The sequence below is a fragment of the Callorhinus ursinus genome, unplaced genomic scaffold (assembly GCF_003265705.2).
Source record: "Callorhinus ursinus isolate GAN/ISIS: 27379988/994484 unplaced genomic scaffold, GSC_fseal_2.0 scaffold127, whole genome shotgun sequence".
Taxonomy (NCBI): Eukaryota; Metazoa; Chordata; class Mammalia; order Carnivora; family Otariidae; genus Callorhinus; species Callorhinus ursinus.
In genome coordinates this window covers 190,375-211,045 of record NW_027397189.1, presented here as the reverse complement: position 1 = coordinate 211,045, position 20,671 = coordinate 190,375, and the positions used below count along the sequence as shown (strand labels likewise).

At 50.3% G+C, this 20,671-nt stretch overlaps 1 protein-coding gene across 3 annotated transcripts; it reads left to right on the top strand.

Annotated features, from left to right (window-relative positions):
• Window positions 1-6,922: 6,922 nt before the first annotated feature.
• POP4 (POP4 homolog, ribonuclease P/MRP subunit) lies at window positions 6,923-18,651 on the top strand. 3 transcript variants are annotated; one of them, XM_025854339.2, is made up of 7 exons: window positions 6,923-7,145; window positions 9,316-9,368; window positions 10,981-11,204; window positions 12,639-12,716; window positions 12,883-12,944; window positions 14,575-14,676; window positions 15,586-18,651. In XM_025854339.2, the coding sequence occupies exons 1-7, from the start codon at window positions 7,139-7,141 to the stop codon at window positions 15,720-15,722; spliced, it is 663 nt and encodes a 220-aa protein (XP_025710124.1). In that variant the 5' UTR covers window positions 6,923-7,138; the 3' UTR covers window positions 15,723-18,651. The 3 variants fall into 3 exon arrangements, with proteins under 3 accessions (XP_025710124.1, XP_025710125.1, XP_073746221.1); XM_025854340.2 differs by having other exon boundaries at window positions 15,555-18,651; XM_073890120.1 differs by lacking the exon at window positions 6,923-7,145 and adding an exon at window positions 7,190-7,569.
• Window positions 18,652-20,671: the final 2,020 nt, after the last annotated feature.

Below are 20,671 nucleotides of genomic sequence, written 5' to 3'. Positions count from 1 at the left end.
AAATTAGAGCTACCGTTCGATCCAGCAATTGCACTACTGGGTATTTACCACAAAGATACAAATGTAGGGACCCGAAGGGGTACGTGCACCCCAATGTTTATAGCAGCAATGTCCACAATAGCCAAACTGTGGAAAGAGCCAAGATGTCCATCGACAGATGAATGGATAAAGAAGAAGTGGTACATATACACAATGGAATATTATGCAGCCATCAAAAGGAATGAGATCTTGCCATTTGCAACGACGTGGATGGAACTGGAGGGTGTTATGCTGAGTGAAATAAGTCAATCAGAGAAAGACATGTATCCTATGACCTCACTGATATGAGGAATTCTTAATCTCAGGAAACAAACTGAGTGTTACTGGAGTGGTTGGGGGTGGGAGGGTTGGGGTGGCTGGGTGATAGACATTGGGAGGGTATGTGCTACGGTGAGCTCTGTGAATTGTGCAAGACTGTTGAATCACAGATCTGTACTTCTGAAACAAATAATGCAACATATTTTAAGAAAAAAGAAAAAGAAGAAGATAGCAGGAGAGGAAGAATGAAGGGGAGTAAGTCAGAGGGGGAGATGAACCATGAGAGATGATGGACTCTGAAAAACAAACTGAGGTTTCTAGAGTGGAGGAGGGTAGGGGGATGGGTTAGCCTGGTGATGGGTATTAAAGAGGGCACATTCTGCATGGAGCACTGGGTGTTATGAACAAACAATGAATCATGGAACACTACATCAAAAACTAATGATGTAATATATGGTGATTAATATAACAATACAAAAATTAAAAAAAACGATTCTCTCTTTATCATTCTTTTTGCCATTTAATTACTATGTTTCAAGGCACAGCCCTCCTTGGGTTCATTGTTTGAAGCTCTCTGGGATTCCTGGACCTAGATATCAGTTTCAAACCCCAGGTTAGGGAAGTTTTCAGCCATTATTTCCTCAAATAAGTTTTCTGTCCCTTTATCTCTCTCTTCTTCTAGGATCCTTCTAATGTGAACGTTAGTAAGGCTGATGTTGTCCCAGGGGTCCCTTAACCTTTCCTCACTTTTAAAATTCTTTTTTCTTCTTGCTGTTCAGCTTGGGTGCTCTACCCTGTCTTCCAGGTCACTGATCCATTCCTTCAATCCCCTATTCTATTATTGATTCCCTCTAGTTCATTTTTCTTTTATTTTTATTATTTTAAGATTATTTATTTATTTGAGAGAGAGAGAACACACATGAGCAGGGGGTGGGGGGGGCAGAGGGAGAGGGAGAGGAAGAAGCAGACTGCCCACTGAGTGCAGAGCCACATGTGGAGCTCAATCCCAGGACCCTGGGATCATGACCTGAGCTGAACGCAGACACTTACCTGACTGAGTCACCCAGGTGCCCTCCCTCTATTGTATTTTTCATTTCAGTTATTGTATTCTTCAACTCTGATTGATTTTATATTGTCTATCTCTTTGTTGAAGTCCTCACTGAGTTCATCCACTCTTCTCTCAAGTCTGGTGAGCATTATTGTGACCATTACTTTGAACTCTGTATCAGGTAGATTGCTTATCTCTGTATCATTTAGTTCTTTTCCTGAAGTTTTATCTTATTCTTTCATTTGGAGCATAGTCCTCTGTCTCCACATTTTGTTTGACTCTGTTTGTCTCTGTGAATTAAGCAGAATAGCTTTCTCTACAATTTTGAAGGAGTAGCCTTGTGTAGGAATGTCCCCTGTGTAAATTGCATGTGCCTGGCAACACTGGCTGGCTGGCTGGCTGGAGATGTAACAGGAGGAGGTTGGAGGTCTCAGTGCACTTTGTCCAGGGTCACCCCGGTGACATGGCTGGAGCTGAGGTAGGCATGAGCCAAAAAGTTCCAGGGGCTCTATACCAGAGCCACCCAGGCAGGAGAGCTGGAGATGGGAGTGAGCATAAGCCAGGTACTCCTGTGATGCTCCATGGGTCCATGCTGGCAGAACATCTGGAGCTAGTATGTGGGCTGGTAGCAGTTCCAAGGTACTCCATACTGGAGCCACCTTGGCAAAACAGCTGAAACTGGAGCAAGCTTGGCCCAGGTGGTCCTGGGATGCTCCAGGTTGGTGCCACCCTGGCAGTATGACTAGAGCTGAGGTGGTCACAGGCTGGGACCCTCCACGCAGGGGGTGCTCTTATGGGACCACTGCAGCCGAAGTGGGATGGGCCAGTGGGCCTCAGGGTGCTCCATGCCCCAGCCACCCCAGTGGAATGGCTGGAGCTAGGGAGAACATGGGCAGACAGGCCTCATAGGGGGAATGGGCTAGGGGCCTAGGTTCACTGAGGTGGTGGACCAGCCAGAATGCCTGGGCTCTGCTCCCATCTGTGCTACCAAGACAGAGAGGAAACATAAACAATAGTGCTTGCCAGTGCCTCCAAACCCAGACAGAGTTCCAGGAGTTGCTTCCCACCATTGGTGGACCCTCTGTTAGTAAAGGGGTTTCTTTACTTATAGTCTAGTTGCCCTTTAAATCACCATTTTGTTTTGTTTTGTTTTCCTTTGCTGCAGATCAAGCAAATCTGCACGTGGGTCCCTCAGTGCTGTCTCTCCCTATCATAGCTCATAGCATCAAGAGTGGGGTCCCCAACATTACTGTATCTCCATTTCTCCTGCCATTTTCTATGTGGTCCCTGTATCCTTCATTGTGCAGCAGCTCTTCCATCAGCCCTCAGTTGCTTCTTCAGGAAGAATTTTTCTACAGTGTAGTTATAGATTCAGTGTGTCCATGGGCAAAGGTGAGTTCGGGATCGTCCTATGCTGCCACCTAGGACTCCTCCTCCTGTAATAGCATTGTAAAGATTTTAAAGTATTATAAAAGTATTTTAAAGTATTGTCTTCCAATTTAAACATCTGGGTCATCTATGGTTCTGTTCTGTGATATTTCTTCTTTTTTTTCCTTAGAAAAGTGGGATTTATTTTTTATTATGTTTTATTATGTTATGTTAGTCACCATACAGCATTAGTTTTTGATGTAGTGTTCCATGATTCATTGTATATAACATCCAGTGCTCCATGCAATATGTGCCCTCCTTAATACACATCACCTCTTGATTATGGGTGACAGTTCCTGCTTCTTCGCATGTCAGATATATTGCTTTTCAAATTTTAAGCTGTATGTTGAGTATTAAAGAACAGAGGAGACTGAAGGAAACTAAGAGGTAGCCCCATCTCTCAGAAAGGTCACACCTTTTCCTGTCAGGCAGCTATGCTGAGGGCCTCATCTCTTCACTAAGTCAGAATTTTAAACAGTTTCACGTCCCCTTCTGGCTTCAAATATCTTGAAAGGGAAGTCTGTCCCCTACCTCCAGCAGGACTTTAGGACTCAAATAGCACAAAACCCAGGTCTCTTTGCTTTCTGACCTTGCCCCAGTTCCAGTTTGGGGTGATTTAATATCAGTTCCTTTCTCCCACCCACTTTCTCATATTTTGGCCCAGAATGGACTCATACATATGTAAACACATAGCTCATAGGCCTGGAGTCAATGGCTGCTTCCCCAACATTGAGTACAGGTCAGAACAGGGGAGGGGTAAGTGTGAGCTGCATGCACACATTCTCCATGAAGCCTGCAATGATTTCCCTGCCAAATCCTTCAAATGACTCAGCAATTACCCCTTAAGTCCAGTGAAGGAGATCTCTTAGGACCCCAAAGAGCCTCCTCTTCATTCAGACATTCCATCATGAAAAACAAAACTGAGCTTTCCTCAGTGGGTTCAGCTGAGAAGGAAACTTCTTCAGGGAACTGGAAGAATCTATAATGTTGTATTTTAGACATCTGGGATCAAGGTAGCCTTGAAGAGTGACTTTTGGATTTTGAAAGACTGAAAGACCTGGATTTCAAAGACTGATATTTGGCCACACATGCTAAGTGTTGTAGCCCCTGCTGCTTGGAATTATAAATGAGTGGCCTTAAGTTGACTTAGAGCACAGTGCTGTCTCTTGACCAGAGGACCTGGTATGTCATCCTCCTCTGAGCATCAGCTCTTTGATTCTTGTAGCCAGAGCACCCAATTGCCTAGCTGGAAAGGGCTTCTCCAGCAGGAATGTCCAGTGTTATGACTGGAACCTTTCTGCCTACTCTCCTCACTCTCTGTCACACGGGGAGTCCCCTATAGCACTGTTAGGCCTGAGGAATGATTGCTGGTGCCACTGTGTCCAGGTCCCCCACCACCAACACTCCCAGCTCCCCTTGTCAATCAATATGCCATGTTTAGACCAGGATACAGATCAAGGGGCAAGAGACGTTCTTAATCTTGAGCTTCAGGGACTGTGCCAGTTTTATTTTTTTTTTAAGATTTTATTTATTTATCTGACAGAGAGAGAGAGAGAGAGAGAACACAAGCAGGGGAAGTGGGAGAGGGAGAAGCAGGCTTCCCATGGAGCAGGGAGCCCGATGTGGGGCTTGATTCCAGGATCCCAGGATCATGACCTGATCCAAAGGCAGACACTTAATGACTGAGCCACCCAGGCACCCCAGGGACTGTGCCAGTTTTATGAGACTGTAAATAATGATGGCTGTCCTGTCCAACTATGTCGTCTGTGACAGGCTCTGCTTTAACATAGGCATCATCTCACTCTATGCCATATTTGTGTATTTATATATAAGGTAGGTCCTAACTTTCATAGATAAGCACTTACTTAATAGTAGTTGAAGTTTAATCTTTTGAGCTTAAATATGAAACTTTTGCGTTCTCAACCTAGTAGTCTGAATGTCTTAAAGCATCGATCAAAAGAAACCTGCCCAAAGAGAGCAAAATATGAACTGTAGAACTTAAAAGCATATGGGTATTCACTGTAGAATTCTTTCCATTTTTCTGCACGTTTGAAGTCTTTCACAAGTTGTTCGGGGGGGGGATGATCATTTGCAATGATGCTCTCAAACTCTGACTTCCTGTGGAACTTTCACAAAGCCACTAGTAGGAAAACACATGTGTAGCCATGTTTGAAAATGTATCACTCATAGGATAGGTGTAAAAAGAAAAACATTAAGAAAGTCTTTATTTTCTCTGAATAAAATTTAGAAAATAGACAAAATGAAAAAAATAATGTCTCACAAGCTCACTTATACGGCCATTAAAAACTTCCTATACAGTAATATGTCTTTCCAATCCTTTTTCTGTTTACACTTAGTTTGATGTTAATATATTGTAACCTTTTAAAAATTTGTAATTTGTTTAATGGCTGTGTGGTGTTCTATCATATTAAGTTTTATCATGTACCATACTATAGTTCCCAAACCTAATTACTCACAAAATCACCTGGGAACTTTTTTTTTTTTAAATACAGATTCTTAGGATTCACATACTAAGTAAGAATCTCCAGGGATGCTGAGGAATCTGAATTTTTGAAGCCCACCCTCTGATTGCAATGCATTTAATTAACCTACTAATTAATTAGCACATACTTCATTTATTTAATCCACTATTGTTGAATATGAAGTGGTTTCCAAGTTTTTACTATCGTAAACAACAATCACAATAATACCGGTATCTGTAAGGACAGGTGCCACTCTGCATACACAGACATTTATTTCCTGAAGAAATAAAGTGCTTTATTTGGTTTTTTAAAAAACGATTTAGTGATCAGGGAATTACAAAGTAACTGCAGTTCTTAGTGCTCACCCCACCACAAGCAGGGAACTCCGAGGAAGACTGGCAGTCCTCCAAGCTGACTTGGTCGACTTCAGAAGGGGTCAATTGGGAGATAAAGAGTCCTAACAACCCTAAGAAAGAAGCTCTCAAAGACCGAAGTCGGCCTTCTCCCTTGTCACTATAATCACAAAGGTCCTGCTCAAAAGGGCCCCCTTGAGACTACAGCACTGAAATTGGCTCTATCTTCTGCTGTCTCATGCTGCTATTTTAAAATTCACATTTGGTAGTTCACATGGTATGGATCCCCAAGAGCAGTTTCTCAAGCTTAGTCTCACAGACTCCTAACTATTCTCAGTCATGTATTAAATGTATTCTCAAGCGCAATACATTTAAATGTATTTCCACTTTGATGGTAATATACATACAAGGTTCACGTTCAGCCACATTATAGCCACAGAAGTTCAGGCCTGCAGTCCTATGTTTAAGATCAAAATGGCACAAGGTCACTACCCAAAAACAACTGAAACAATATTTCCCAAACTAGGATCTGTGTACATAAAACCTCAGGGTTCCTAGAGAATTTTTGTTCCCTTAAAAGGACTTTATACCTTACTGGAAGTTGAGAGCCACTGACTTGAAGTGGAGGGGCTAAACTGCTCTCCTGAACCGCACTCCGCAGAAATGAAGGCTGTGCAGTGCGGCACACCGGGTCACTTGTGAGAGGTCTGCGCCAGGCCGTCCAGCCCCAATTCTTGGACCCTCCCCCAGAACAATGAGCATCACTTCCTTGCCTTTTAACTTCCGGACAGAAACTAACATTCTGGGTCTCAAGAAAACGTTCAGACCATCAGGCCCAACCCACTCACAGCTGATGGGAAAAGGGAGGCCCGGTGATGGGAAGTGCCTTAAGAGAGGTCACACAGCTAGTTGAGCAGCAGGGCAAAACTGGAGCGTAAGCCATCTATCCCAACTTCAGTGCCTCGGCTAATCCGTAGAGAAGGCTGATTAAAGACCCCACGTACCTCATTCCCACCATCCGCGACCCCTTTCTGTCCTCCCCTGATACCCTAGGTCCCCGTGGTCCTCTTCAGGCCGTCTCGCCCCGCTCTACTCCAGCTCTTGACAAGCAGTCCACACGCCCTAACCGCCCGCAACCCCACGGTTTCTGGCCTTCCCCCCCCCCAACCTACAGTACACGCGAGCTGAGAAAGCCCCACGAAGCAGAGACAACCTCAAGACTAGCAGGGCCTCTGGGGGCGGCGGAGCCGCCCTCAAAGCGCATGCGCTACCGTAGGTCGGCGCCCGTCATTGACGTCACGGGTGACGTCATTCGCGAGCCCGAGCGCTTGCGACCCCCTCTGAGAGTTGGAGCGTCTCGGTCTGGCGACTTAGCGTGGCGCGTGAGCTCGGGCACAAGAAGTCGCTCCAGCCCAAACTTTGACAAGAGAAGTTCTGATGGCTGAGGGCTGCTGAAGACAGTGAAGAGAGGTCAAGAGTGAAGGACGCCCGCGGAAACCGTCACCAGAGCGGTCCGGAAGCGGCCGAGGATGAAGAGTAAGCGAGGTTGAAGGCCTCTAAGCTGGGGAGGGGTGGGATGTAAAGGGTCGGGAACTTGGTGCTGGTAGGTGAACGGGTTCGCGGCGGAGACCGAATGAAACTGCTAGGGCAATGTCCCGCCTTACATAAGTGAAACCGAGGCCCAGAGTCCCGGTTGGCCTGGCTCAGTCTCTGAGCTAGAGATGTATGTCAGAGCTGGCGACAGGTCCCCAAGGGGCCTGCTTAGTGTGCTAAAGGAGGACCCAAGGCCTGGGGCCGACTTGGCCGCCACCTGCCACCTGGTGACAGTGGTTAAGGGCCCGATCCTCTCCACGACCTGGTTTCCCCTTCTGTGAGGTACTGATAGTGGTGCCTGCCCAGCCTGCTGTTCCAGGAAAGGACCCTTGTCTGGTGGAAAGCGCTGGGAGCGTGCTGAGGAATGGTATGGTAACCCAGGACTTTGGGAGTTGAGGGGAGAATAACTGTGCCAAAGAAGGGAGCAAGCTCCCAGGGCAGTTATAAGCAGGAGAGTGTAGACAACGTTAAAATTGGTCTTTGGACTAGTATGTTCATTTCCACCTCTGCCACTCCCTATCTCTGTGATCAAGTGATGTGTCTCAGTATATCTGAGCTTCAGTTTTCTCATGTGCATTATAGGATAATATCTCCTTTAAAGGATTGTTCAGAAAAATAATGAGATAAAATGTATAGCTTTTAGCCAGGGGCATGGCAAGTAATGAGTGCTCAATAACTGGTAGATGTGTATTGTTCCAGAAAAGACTTTCAAGTCTAATTGAAGCACCTGTGACAGTTGAAGCAAAGTCATTCCTGGGGTTGCTCTTTAGAAACAGGTTTTAATGCCATTCTTGCATTTGAAGGAGAATCAGACTCTGTATATAATATAATATACTGTGTATATTGTATAATACAAATACTTTGGTTTGCTTGTTCAAATGTACTCAAGGAAGCACAAGGGAGCAGGGGTGGGATTTACAGAGTGTCCTGTAAACCAGATTTTCGAGTCTTTTGACACTTAAACCAGGCCTTTGTCTTATACTTATTCCATTGATACCCATACTCTGTCCCCAGAACCATGTTTTTCTTCTTCACACAAATGAAGTAAGAAACAGGAGTGTGGAGTTTATTTAGAGGTTGAAACCACATTGATCAATATATATTTTGAGCTTGAAGAAAGACCTACTGTGTTTTATCAGTGTAGGACACCATCTATTGTATGCTACACCTTAATTTCATAGACATTAAATGTGAAAAATCTTTTTTTTTTAAACATCTTACAGTCAACAAAATGTGGTATTTCCAACCATCTGCATCCTGGGAAACTCTATCATATAACTTTTAAATGAGTACTTAATTAGACTTACAGAGCAACTATTCAATCTCCTAACCTGTGGTATATTAAACCAGTCAGTTCCTAGTATGATCTACTAAACTGCAGTAGCATCTGAAACTTCTTAGAAATACAGGATCCGGGGGTGCCTGGGTAGCTTAGCGAGTTAAGCATCTGCCTTTGGCTTAGGTCATGGTCCCAGGTTCCTGGGATGGAGCCCTGCATCAGACACCCTGCTCAGTGGGGAGTCTACTTCTCCTTCTCTGTCTCTCTGACCCCCCCCCGCCCCGCTTCCGTATGCTTTCTCTTCTCTCTCTCTCTCTCAAATGAATAAATTTAAAAAAAAAAAAAGAAAGAAATGCCAGATCTGGGAGTGGAGCCCAAGTATCTACATTTTAATAAGAACCTAGAGATTCCTACATGAATTCGTATTTGAGAAGCATTGTTTTATTTTTATTTCTTTTTAAAGATTTATTTAATAGAGAGAGGACTTGGAGGGGAGGGGCAGAGGAAGAGAGAGATTCTCAAGCAGACTTGCCTAGAGCTCATAGCCAGATACAGGACTCAGTCCCAGGACCCTGAGATCATGACCTGAGACGAAATCAACAGTTGGACATTCAACTGACTGAGAAGCACTGCTTGAAAGCACACTCTTGGAACTCCTAGGACGGGCAGCCAGAGGGTATAATAAGAGGCATCCAAGAAGCTTGGGCTCTTTGTAGCACCCCCACCTTCTCCTGTGTCTAAATAAGCATAGTTTCATAGTTAGAAAAGTCGTGGGTCTTATAGCTGTACCCAAACTGAGTTGATCATTTCTTGTTGTTTGTTTGAATCCCCCAGGTGTGGTCTACCATTCCTTTTCTCAGGAAGAGGCCAAAGAGTTCGACGTTCAGGTACAATGCATGGCAGGAAGTCTGGGAGCAGCAGAGGTGATGACAAAGATGGCTCAATACCTCGTACTGCTTTAGATGTCCTTCCCACATCTTACTCCTCATCTTTCCAGTAGACGAGTTAGGCTTAGTCAAGATCTGTTGTTCTGCTGGCCTGTTTCCATATGCTGGCCTCTTTTTCCCTTGTTCAGTTAACTGGGACCTCTTGCTCCTTGTGTCATCTCCCACTGTGTAGGGGACCCTAGGCTGTGTCCAGCTGAAACCTGTCCTGGTGAGCGCTGCCATTTATCCTTGTCACAGTGGCCCCTTTACTCTTGAAGAGGGCAGGCAGATCAGTTTCCTCAGTGGAATTTATGGATTGTATCTGGATGCTGCAAACATGCTTTGTCAGTTTCACAGAAACCCCACTGGGGACTCCTAATGAGGGAGTTAACATGAAATCAAGATTTTAAAAGACTGATACACCTTTATTTGGTTTCTTCATGAAGAAGGGCCACTTAGGTATTTAAAAGAAGCAAATAATTGTCCTGTCACTATAATAATAATGATGACAATGACTCTTTAGTTAGTATCTAAAGGTGCCAAGTGGAAGCTGACTGTCATCCTTACTGTGAGCCGCCTTGAAGATCGAGTGTCTCACATCACACCCTCGCCAGCCCCCTTCTCCATAAGGGAGAACGTGATTATTGACACATTAGCTTCACGGGGTTGGCAGCCTGGTTAGCGCAACAGGGTTTCAGGAAATCCCCAGCCAAGAGGCAGGACCTGGGCAGGCAGTGCCGCCTGGGCTGTGGCCGACCTAGGACATGGGCAGCTGAATGAGGAGTAGACGGTGGAAGTCCCAACGTGAGAGGCAGTGACGTTCGGAGTTCTCTCAAGAATTGCACTCAGTTAGGACAGTTCTTTTGCCCATATGTCCTAGGAGTCTGTGCTAGGTCACGGTCAAATGCTGTTCTGCTCTATGTGGGAGAGAGTGAGCACGGGAAGCTGAGGTGCACTGCTACTTCCTTTCCCCAAGATCTGGGGGAGCAGACCTAGTGAGTAGCCATGACGCACCATGGGGCCAAACGCACGTAAAGAGGATTGCAGCTTGGGCACCGTGTCAAAATTCCTACCCCCCAAGTCGTGGCCCACCCTGGGGCACCAGGAGGTACCATTTTCCCAAGTGTTAGGATCATTTCCTTCGAGGCCATAGCTTGGTTCTACTCTGAGCTTGCCCTCATCTGGTCACGACTGAATAAATATTGTTGTCATACATTTCTCAAGCTTTCCTCCCTGCCAAGGATCAGAGAAGTCTTTTCTTCCTAATGTAAAGGGTTTGGGTTTTTTTTTTTTTTTTTTTAAATCCTCGTCAAAATAACCTCAGAGAAGTGGAGTAGGAAGTTGACTTTGATGTGGCTGTTTTGTGTGCAGTCACTAATTGGTCTTTGAGTGTGACTTTCACATCTGGACAGCTGTGGGTGGCTCACATTCAGCAGATGAGAGGCTGTGTGAGGCTCAGTCGGGACACAGATGGGTCAGTGAAGGCATCCTATCTGTGGTTTGTCAGAGGGCCTGGGGTTGGGGGCTGCCCCCACCAGAACAGTGAGCACCATGCCACCCTGTCCCCATGCAGCTTCTGGGAGCCCAGCAGGCCGAGGCCTTCGTGAGGGCCTTCCTGAAGCGCAGCACGCCCCACATGAGCGAGCAAACCCGTGAGAACCAGCTGCGGCGCAAGGCTGTGGTCCTGGAGTACTCCACTCGCCGGAAGCAAAAAGAGAAGAAAAAAAAATCCAAAGGCCTCTCCGCCAGGCAGAGGAGGGAGCTGCGCCTCTTTGACATTAAGCCAGAGCAGCAGAGGTATGCCAAGCCCTTTCTGCCTTTCTACCTAAGGCAGCTGGATCTTCCTGGAGTGGGTGTGAATTTGTGAAGCCCAGTAGCAGGGCTGGCAGCCCCTTTTCCCCTGAAGCTAAGGGAGCCTCTCCCACTTCTGCCACAAGGGGGCAGCCTTCCTTTACCAATTCAGGCTAGGTTTGCACTTGGCTTTTAAAGCAAGGCACAGTGAGGCTCTTGCTGTTTTACTGTCTGGCTTCGGTCCTAGCCTTAACTAATGAGACCCATACCATAAGTGAGTCTGTTACCCATGGCAGCAGGCTGTTTGTCTTTCAGCTTTCCTAGAACAAGAGGGACTGATGTATCTTAATATATCCTCTTTCTAGCTTTTAATAGCACTAGACAGAATCATCCACTGGGTTTTATTGCCAAAGAGCATGCTGCCCACGTGTTTCAGAAGTTTCTGAAAAGGAGGCATCACTCTGTGGGAGGACGTGCACCTGCCTCCAGCTGACACTGCATCATCCCTCCTTGGCCATGCTCCTGCATATGCTCATCTTCGGACTGTTTGTAGACCTTCGCTCCAAGATCTGTAGCCAAATAGCCTCCCACATCCCACAGGACAAAGTCAGTCACTTTGTCCGTGACCTCGCTTGCAAAAAGAGCTGGGCTTTGGGTAGAGGAAGGGGCGACTGCCTGCCCAGGTTTCCTCTGGTGTCCTCCGGTGTCTGCACCAGTAGAGCCCACTTCAAGTTTGAGCCTGAGGTTCTCCTTGGTCTGACCAACGGTTCCCTATAACAGGTTCCCCATGAGGCACGAGGACCAGTAATAATGACCCCAGAGGAAAGCCTTTGAGGTCCTCTCACCTGGTCCCTCCCCTGTGTCCCACAACTTGCTCACTCACCTTCCAGACAGACCTGTTCCCTTATGTGGGGACGTCCCTGGCAGCCAGCAGCTCCTGTTTACTCCCCTCACCAGGTCAGCTCTTGTAGCAGAAGACCTCAAAGAGTAGTGGTTAAGCAAGACTGAAGTTTATTTCATGAAAGCCGTCCAGATGAGCACTCCCCTGCCCCTCTGCCCCGGGCTGGTGGCAGAGACTCGGCAGTGCCGCCCTGGGAGCACCCTGCTTCTCCTCCATCTGTGCATGGTGCCTCCTGGTCTGGGGTCTGCTGGAGCTCCAGCTGTCCAGGCTGCATCTGCCAGCAGGAAGGAGGGAGGGGCAAAGGAGGGCACCCCCTTCCTCCCCTCCTTAGCCTCAAGAGGGTTCTAGCAGCAGAAGTTGAGGCTCAGGAGGGGGAAGCACTTGACTGTAGTCAGTTGGGGGGTTATCTACTCTAGAACTAGCAACCACAGCCAGTCCCCAGTGACCCAGCTCGGGGTCCTTGGCATCAGGCCATGCTCTGTGCTCTTGTCCCAAGCTCATGTCGCCTAACTTTTTACTTCTCTCTAACTTTGCCACAGGTACAGTCTTTTTCTCCCTCTGCATGAACTCTGGAAACAATACATTCGGGACCTGTGCGGTGGTCTCAAGCCAGACACGTGAGTTGCATGTCTGAAGCCTTGCCCTCTGGGGCAGAACCCAAGGCTTACGATGACTGTAAACGCAGCCTTCTGAGCCAGCTGGCTACAGAAATTTGTAGACCTGTGTGCGCCCTTCAGAACTCTTGATCATGCTCAACACTGAGGGCTTCTGTTTCCCTCCTAGGCAGCCACAGATGATTCAGGCCAAGCTGTTAAAGGCAGATCTTCACGGGGCTCTTGTTTCAGGTACCTCGCCTAAGAGCACATGGTCCCCCGCACGCCCGCACTGTCACTCGGTGGCAGTGCGGCCCTGTGCCACAGGGCTAGACACACTCCTTGTCACGTGGGTATTTCCAGGTCACCAGCATTGAGGGTGGGAGATGACTAGCTACTTGAACTCGTTCTGGCCACTTTTTGGATACACTCTAAATGGTCTTTATGTGCCTTTCCACACAGGGACCCCTAGTGCTCTCCCAGGGGGCACACAGCTGGTGGCACGTGCCCCCAGCCCTGAATGGGAAGTCCCTTTCATCCATCTCCCCCCAGTTGTCAGTCTCAGTACGGACTCCCAGCTCCCAGTGACGTCTCCAGGGCAGACCTTCCCCTGAACATCTCCATTCATCCAACTGCCACTGTGCACAGCCACCCACATGTCCGGGAGGCATCACAACTTTTCCATACACCCAACAGCTCCGGCCTCCTCACCTCAGCCCCTGCCCCAGTGTTCCCCAGCTCCGGTCATGGTAGCACTGTTTACCCTGGTTGTTCAGGCCCAAAACCTGGGTGGGATCGTGTTTCTTCTTCCCTGATGCCTCAGCACCAATCCATCAGCATGTCCTAGCACCCGAATCCGAGCCACCACTGTCTCCCCTGGATTCCTGTAGAAGCTGCCTAACCCTCTCCCTGCTGACACACTGCTTCTCCCCCAACCAGGCAGCCAGGGGGAAGGTTTTATACCAAAATTCAGGCCATGTTTGTCTTCTGCTTCCTTACTGTGGCCTAAAAGCCCTCTCTGACTTTATCGAGCACCAGGTCTAACCACATCAGCCTGCTTTCTGCTTCTCACACACCAGGTTTGGCCCCACCTCGGGGCTTTTGCATTTGTTCCTTCCCTCTGCCCAGAGTTCTGTGTGTTCACAGACTGACTGCTTCTCATTATTCAGGTCCCTACTCAGATGTCACTCTCTCCAAGGGCCTACAAGTGACCCTCCTCCCCATTACCTTCTGTTTTTTCTTCATAACAGTTACCGCTATCAGAAAATGCAGTCATCTGACGTGGTGCACATTCACCTCCTAGCGTTAGAACATCAGCTCCTTGAGAGCAGAACCTAGAACAGTCTTGTTCACTCCCTTGCCCGGTACTGACCTCGGACAGTGCCAGGCACGTAGGAGGTGCTCAGTGAATGGCTACGGGTTATGCTGGGACATGGGTCAGGAGAGCTGAGGGACCGGCTGCCTGTGGTGGCAGTTCACCTCACTCACTCCTCCACAGCCTGTAGCAAAATTCCATGCTGGCCAGAGTTTGGGACGTCATGGGAAGGCCATGATGGACAGGTGTTCCTTCAGATGCCATCAGTGAGACTTGGCCCCGTCCCAGCAATGTGTGGGTCTTGGTGGTGCTGGACATACACGTGGCCTCTTGGCTCCATAGTCCCTCCCAAGACCCCCGTGGCTGCAGGCCCTCCAAAGGACACCTTGTCAAAGCAGCCCAGAGGCTGTAGAGCCACAGGCAGGAGATTGGGACCTGGGATTCTCATCCAGCTTGGTCCCTGTCCAGCTGAGGAGCCCCCCCCACTCCCCACCGCCCCCACCTAGCTGGTTGTGGCTCCCCGAGCACCACCGAGGCTGAGGCCTTGAATGCCCTTTTCCTTTGCAGTCACAAAATCCAAATGCCCCTCCTATGTGGGTGTTACAGGAATCCTCCTACAGGAAACAAAGCACGTTTTCAAAATCCTCACCAAAGAAGACCGCCTGAAAGGTATGTAACTGTCTCAGGGTGTTGTGGCCTGTGGCCCACCCAGCTTCGTCAGCCCTCTCCCCGTGGCTTCAGCGGGTCAGTTTGGCCTCGCACATCAGCACAGATTGCAGATACCTGCTGACCGTACATTGCATGCCTGGTGAGCGCACCCTCTGCCCTCATGGTTCTCCCCAGGGCATCTTGGAGCCCAGCCAACCACTGCAGCCAGATACGCTGGGAGGAAAGGCTGCCTCCCGCCGGAGGAGCGGAGCTAAGCAGACCGTGAGGGGAACTAGGGTAGTGCCTGTTCCTGGAGTTCCAGGATCTTGCCCTTCCTGGTGACCCTTTGGGTTCCGGGAAGGCAAGTGCGGGCTCACCCACCCGGTGTGCCAGGGCTCATTGTTGTAGCGGAGATGAGTGTACGCAGCCGGGCTGTCAAGATTTCCACACTCCTTGCCCACGAATCTGAGATTGTGAAACACAGTGGGAGGTTTTGATTCCTTGAATTTTGGAGCTTGATTTTTCTCGTTGCTTCCTTCCGCTTCCTTGTTTATTCTTGTCTCACTTTAAACCTCAGAAAGTGGTGTCTATGTGTCATCACTGAGCATAAAGCCATGAGTCCATCTGAGAATTATGTGGGAAGACCTGCTTCTAGCACTTTTCCTGGGAGTTTGGCTTAGAGCCTTTGACCCTGAAAATTAGGTGTTGAGTTATATTTAAAATCTGAATAAATCGGTCTTATGGCAAAATAGAGCCATATAATTCTGGTGCTGCTAAGCTTTGTGGACTCTCCATTTCTTGTTAACTTATGTTTTAATACAGACATTTTAGGAATAATATTGTGCATCAACATGAACTTAACTGTCAGGATTTTTTTTCCTTGTCCTTTTTCCTCCTAGTTTTTTGTTTTGTTTTGTTTTGTTTTTCCAGTTGTCCCCAAGCTAAACTGTGTGTTCACAGTGGAAATCGATGGCTTCATTTCCTACATTTATGGAAGCAAATTCCGGCTTCGGTCAAGTGAACGATCTGCCAAGAAATTCAAAGCAAAGGGGACAGTTGACCTGTGAGGTCTTTGCTGCAGAGATGATTGTGACCCCAAGGTCGTTGAGAGAAAAGCCTGGCAGGATAAGCACAAGTTGACCTGACTGGTGGCATGATTAGGTTTTTATTTTGCATCCTTTTCTGTGTCTCCTGAGTGTTCCGTGATGAATCCATTGTCTATGTAATCATAAAACGTAAATCCCTGAGCTTTTTCTTTTGCTCCAGGAGAAGCAGCGGTGCCAGTCACTTGGCTTTGTCCATGTGACCCACTGGGCCCCCGCACTGGAGGAGAAAGGCCCTGGCGAGGGAACGTAAATTCCGACTCTGACAGGAGAGCAGGAAGGCCTCGCTCGCGGCCACTTTGCCTCCCGGAGGCTCGGGGTATGCCCGTGCCCATCCGTGTGGGGTCCGTGGCTCATCGGGTCCAGGGTCGGTTCGGATGCTCTCCCGCTGCCACCATCAGTCCCTGTGCTACAGGTCGCAGGTCCCAGCACCACCAGGGACAGGGCAGCTGGTCCGGCTGCTGAGCCCTGTGCTCTGACAGCCTGGTTTTGCCACAACGGACTCAGCCTCCGTGCTCGCTCGCCCAGGGCCTCGCCACCTGAGAGCGTTGAGCTGGGATTTGACCCCCACGGTCTGGCTGCAGAGCCATGCTTTTGACCACAGGGATGAGAAGACCGTGCTCTATGTGTGTAACGTGGTCACCTGGGCTCCACTGAGGAGGTCGCTGCCTTCCACGGACCATCCGAATGTGCCACGCGGGGAACGGCCTGGGTGCTGCGATTCCTTCAAGCACTCTGCTCATGCCCACTGCTCTGCAAGGGAAAAGGTGGCCAGCGTGTAAATATGCAGCTGCTTTCCAAAATCGTTGTCAGTGCCACTTGGTTTGTGAAATCTGTTTTTCATGGCGCAGACTCCAGTTTCCATGTCAATGGCTGTTAGTAGCCTTCCCTCCCCCTTTCCCCGTGGACACTTGACAAGAACACTCACCGCTGTCCTGCCTGTTTCCAGGACGCCATGTTGTCCCCACAGCCCACCCGAGGACCGTGCCGTCCCCCGAGGGCCCAGGCCAGGCAGGACACCGGCCCCCAGGGAGCGTCCCGGTGAAGCTGCACTAGCTGCTCCGCAGAACCAGGCTGAGGCCTCAGCTGTGGCACAGGGCCGGTGGGTGGGGGGCGCTGTGGTAGCTTGCAGTCCAGTCTCCCACCTCCACTGCCCCAGGAGCAGGACCCCAGTACAGCTGCGGCCTTGGAAGTGTAGGCCTGTGGGAGACACAGCTACACCGGCCTCATGTGTCAGTCCACGCACGGGAGAAACCAGAGAGGCCCACAGAGCAGCAGAGCGGTGACCACCTCGGGACGAGACTCAGGAGCTCCAGGGCCAGGAGACCTCAGCCCAGGGACCCACTGTTCTCCAAGAAGTGAGTGGACCCGAGGGCCCTTTATATTCCCCAGAGCCGAGTCTGTGTGTGGAGGACCGGACCTTAGTGCAGGGCCCACAGAGGACAGGCCGGAGCCTTTCCAGGGGGAAGAAAAGGACGAAGCACCTGGAGGGGAAGGTGAGGGACGGCGCGGGTCATGGCCACTGTGTTAGCTTGGGCTGCCATAACAAAACTCTGCAGATGGGCAGGGTAAACAACAGAACATTCTTCCGCACCGCTCCAGAGGCTGGAAGTCCAAGATTAAGGTGCCCTCAAGGTTGGGGTCTGGTGAGTGCTTTCTCCTTGGCCACCTTCTTGCTGTGTCCTCACGTGGCCTTCCCTTGGTGCACACCGGTGGAGAGAGAGAGAGATCTGTTGTCTCTTCCTCTTCTTATTAGGACACCAGTCCTATGGGATAGGGCTCCACCTTTATCACCTCATTTCACCTTTTTCTCTTTTTCTCAGTGCAGTCACTCTGGGAATGAGGACTTTGACAGGAATTTGTGGGGACATAATTCAGTCCGTAATAGCCGTGGAGCTGCCCCAGCCAGAACAGAAGCCCCCTGTTGGAGCCCCTCAGAAAGGCTGCAGTACCCACCCTGGCTCCCATCCTCAGACACTGGCCTGGCCTGCCCACACCCCTGCTCAGGGTGCTTGCGCCACTAGCCGGTTCAGCCAGCCCAGCTGCTGGACCTTGAACTCCCCTCACCCCTGGGTTCCAAGACTGGCTCAGACAGGAACGTAGGTCCAGCTGCTCCTCCATCGCCAGCTTCCCTTCCACTTCTGCAAACCACTGAGCTCCTCCCTCACCCTCCCATCGGGGCCCGGCACAGTGGTGGGGGAAGAAATGCATGCACAGGTGGCAGGGCGGACAGGGAGGCTCCCTGGAGGTGGGGGCTCAATCCAGGCAGCTCTGGGATGTGAAGAGTGACACTGAGGACCAGGCTGGCAGAGCAGTCGTGGAGGCCCCAGGACATCACCTGCCCATGAGACCCAGGGCCAGCAGGAAGGAAGGTGGGAAGGGGTGGGGGGGCTCTGGCTACCAGTCCCAAACCGATAGGAGGTATGTCAGGTTCTGCCCAGTTCAGTAGGAAGAGAGAGGTGCCAGAGAAGTTGTAAGCCATGGGGCAAGGTGCGGAATCCTGCTGACCCATTCGCCCAGTCCTGATGTCTTTGGGGACCTCCATGTCACCATCTGGCAAGTGGGGCCATGAGACCAGGTGAGGGTTTCCTGAAGGGGGATCCTGGGACTTCCTGCATCTGCAGGACACCTGTTAAAAGCCAGCTCCCGGGCTGCAGTCAGACTCCAGGGGTGGGGCCCAGGCAGCTTCGTGGGTCTCTCAGACTCCAGATGGTGTCTAAAGTGTCTTCCAGCTCAGACGTCTGGACTGTGATCTAAGATTTGGGACTCTCGGGATGGTGTTTTCCGGATGGTGGAAAAGATTGTCAGATGACGGATCTCTCGGGTTCTGAAGAGTAAACATGAACATTCCCCCCACAAGCCATAAATTATGGTAAAAAGCTTTCTTTCTGGACAGTGGCTTTGGTTTTAATTTAGTTTGCATTTCTTAGCTATAATGCCTAATTAAGACATCTGTTAAATGTCTATAATATTAATTTAATAGGGGGGTTCTAATAGAACTGTATTGGAATTGTCCATTTAATTAACCTCGTGGGCCTTTAATGGATGTCTTAAATAGACATCATTAACAAGAGTGCTAGACAAATTAAAATTAGAGTCAATAACATTCTTGGTAATTTTTCCTGAGCTGTGAAGGACGAGTGTTGCTAAGTAGACAGACGCAAGGACGGGCTGCACAGAGGAGTGTGGGGGCCCGCATCCCCAGCAGGGCTCCAGCATGGGTAGGGCCCCCAGTGGGGTTCAGCCATGGTGCGTCCTGGCCTCCCCTTCGAGCACCTGCACACACAACGCTTGCTGGCCTGGTCCCTTAGACCGAGCTCTAGGTACGGAGAGGGTGGCCAGGGTGGAAGATGGACCTAAATCCCGGGTCGCTGCATGGCTCGCGTTGAGATGGGACAGACGAGGATGGGGCAGGATGGTCTGGGCCGGGGGCTGGAGTGGGGTGAGGGGAGGAAGTGGGGAGCATGCCCATTTGCCCCCACCACTCCGTGGAGCAGTCTTGCTCAGCTGAACTACACTTCCAAAGCCGGGGCACGGTTTCCCATCTCCACATCTCAGGGGGCCTCTCAGGGTGACAGTTAACCATGCCTTCTCTCCTGAGGCACCTTTGTGTCCCCTGAGACACCCTGACTGTCCCCCGCCTCCTGGCCACTCCCTCTTTGTCCTTTCATGGATCCTCCTCTCTTCCAATCTTCTAAATGTTGGAATGCCCTGAGCTCCATCCTCGGACTCCTCACCTTTCCCCTTAGCTGGTCTCACCCACTACTTCCAGCACACTTGACTCAGAAGATGGTGTTGGCAGCCCTGCTTCTCCCCACCCCCACTCCTGAATGCAGAGCTTTATCGTCTGCCTCTCCTAATCCCAGTGGGAGCTCCCGTGAGCTCACGATGACTCCGCTTTAATGGCTGCTGTGTCCCCAGTGATCTGGAAGCACTCGCTGACCTGGAATGGGTGCTCAGTGAACATTCATTGGGGGATGGACACCACTGCTCGTTGACCTCCCCACCTGCATATGCAGTGGCATCCTGAGCTGCCGTGGCTGGGCAAGAATCATGGACTCCACAAGTGCGCTCCGCCTCTCCCCACCCCACCTCGGTGATCGGCTTCTGTCTCCCCACTTATTTAGGCCAGAAATGCAGGAGCCCTCCCACCTGTCTGGTCTTCACACCTGCCCCCCATCCGGCTCTCCCTCGTCTGCCCTGCGCCTGCTCTCAGTCATTCACCCACCGGCCCTCGCGGCCTCCCTGCCTCCACATGTGGCCCCACCACAGCCAGGTGACCTTTGTGGTGCAGGACTCAGATCTTATCAGTCTTCTGCTCAAAACCCACAAGTGACTTCCCAGTACGCTTAGAATTAAACCCGGCATCTGACCAGGGTCATCGAGGGCCCCCCAAGACCTAACCCCAGCCTGCCTCTCCCAGCTCCCCAGAGTCCCGCCCCCGTGCCTTCCCTACAGCGCTGTCCCACTCAGACTGTTGTCATCTTCCCGGCAGCCCCCGCCTCTGCACTCAGCTCTCCCCCGCTGGCCTCCCTCCCTCTCAGCGGCCCCCCAGCGGTCCCTTAGCATGCGACCTCATTTCTCATGTACACGGCACTTGTCAGGAACCTTCCGTGCTGGTTCAGCATCCTTTTCTTCCCCCAGCACCTAGACGCCGTGAGCACCAGGACTTGGCCTGGCTTGTCCACCACTGTGACCGTTGTAACCTCAGTGCCATCCAGAACCCTGCCCTCTACATCCCGAGGGTTCCGTTAAATACTTGTCTGACCCAGCACAGTGAGCCGACGGTGGCTAAGGGTGGCCGCACACAGCCGCGGTGACCCCCATCTGGCCCCGACAGACGCCTTCCCCGGCAGAGTAGCGCTGCACCCTGAGACCCCCAGGCCCCCCCCCCCAGCATTTCAGGCGGGCTG

Coding starts and splice junctions, on each gene's coding strand:
- POP4 (XM_025854339.2), top strand. Junction 9,369..10,980: donor CCAAAGAGTTCGACGTTCAG/GTACAATGCATG, acceptor GTCCCCATGCAG/CTTCTGGGAGCCCAGCAGGC. Junction 12,717..12,882: donor GGTGGTCTCAAGCCAGACAC/GTGAGTTGCATG, acceptor TTTCCCTCCTAG/GCAGCCACAGATGATTCAGG.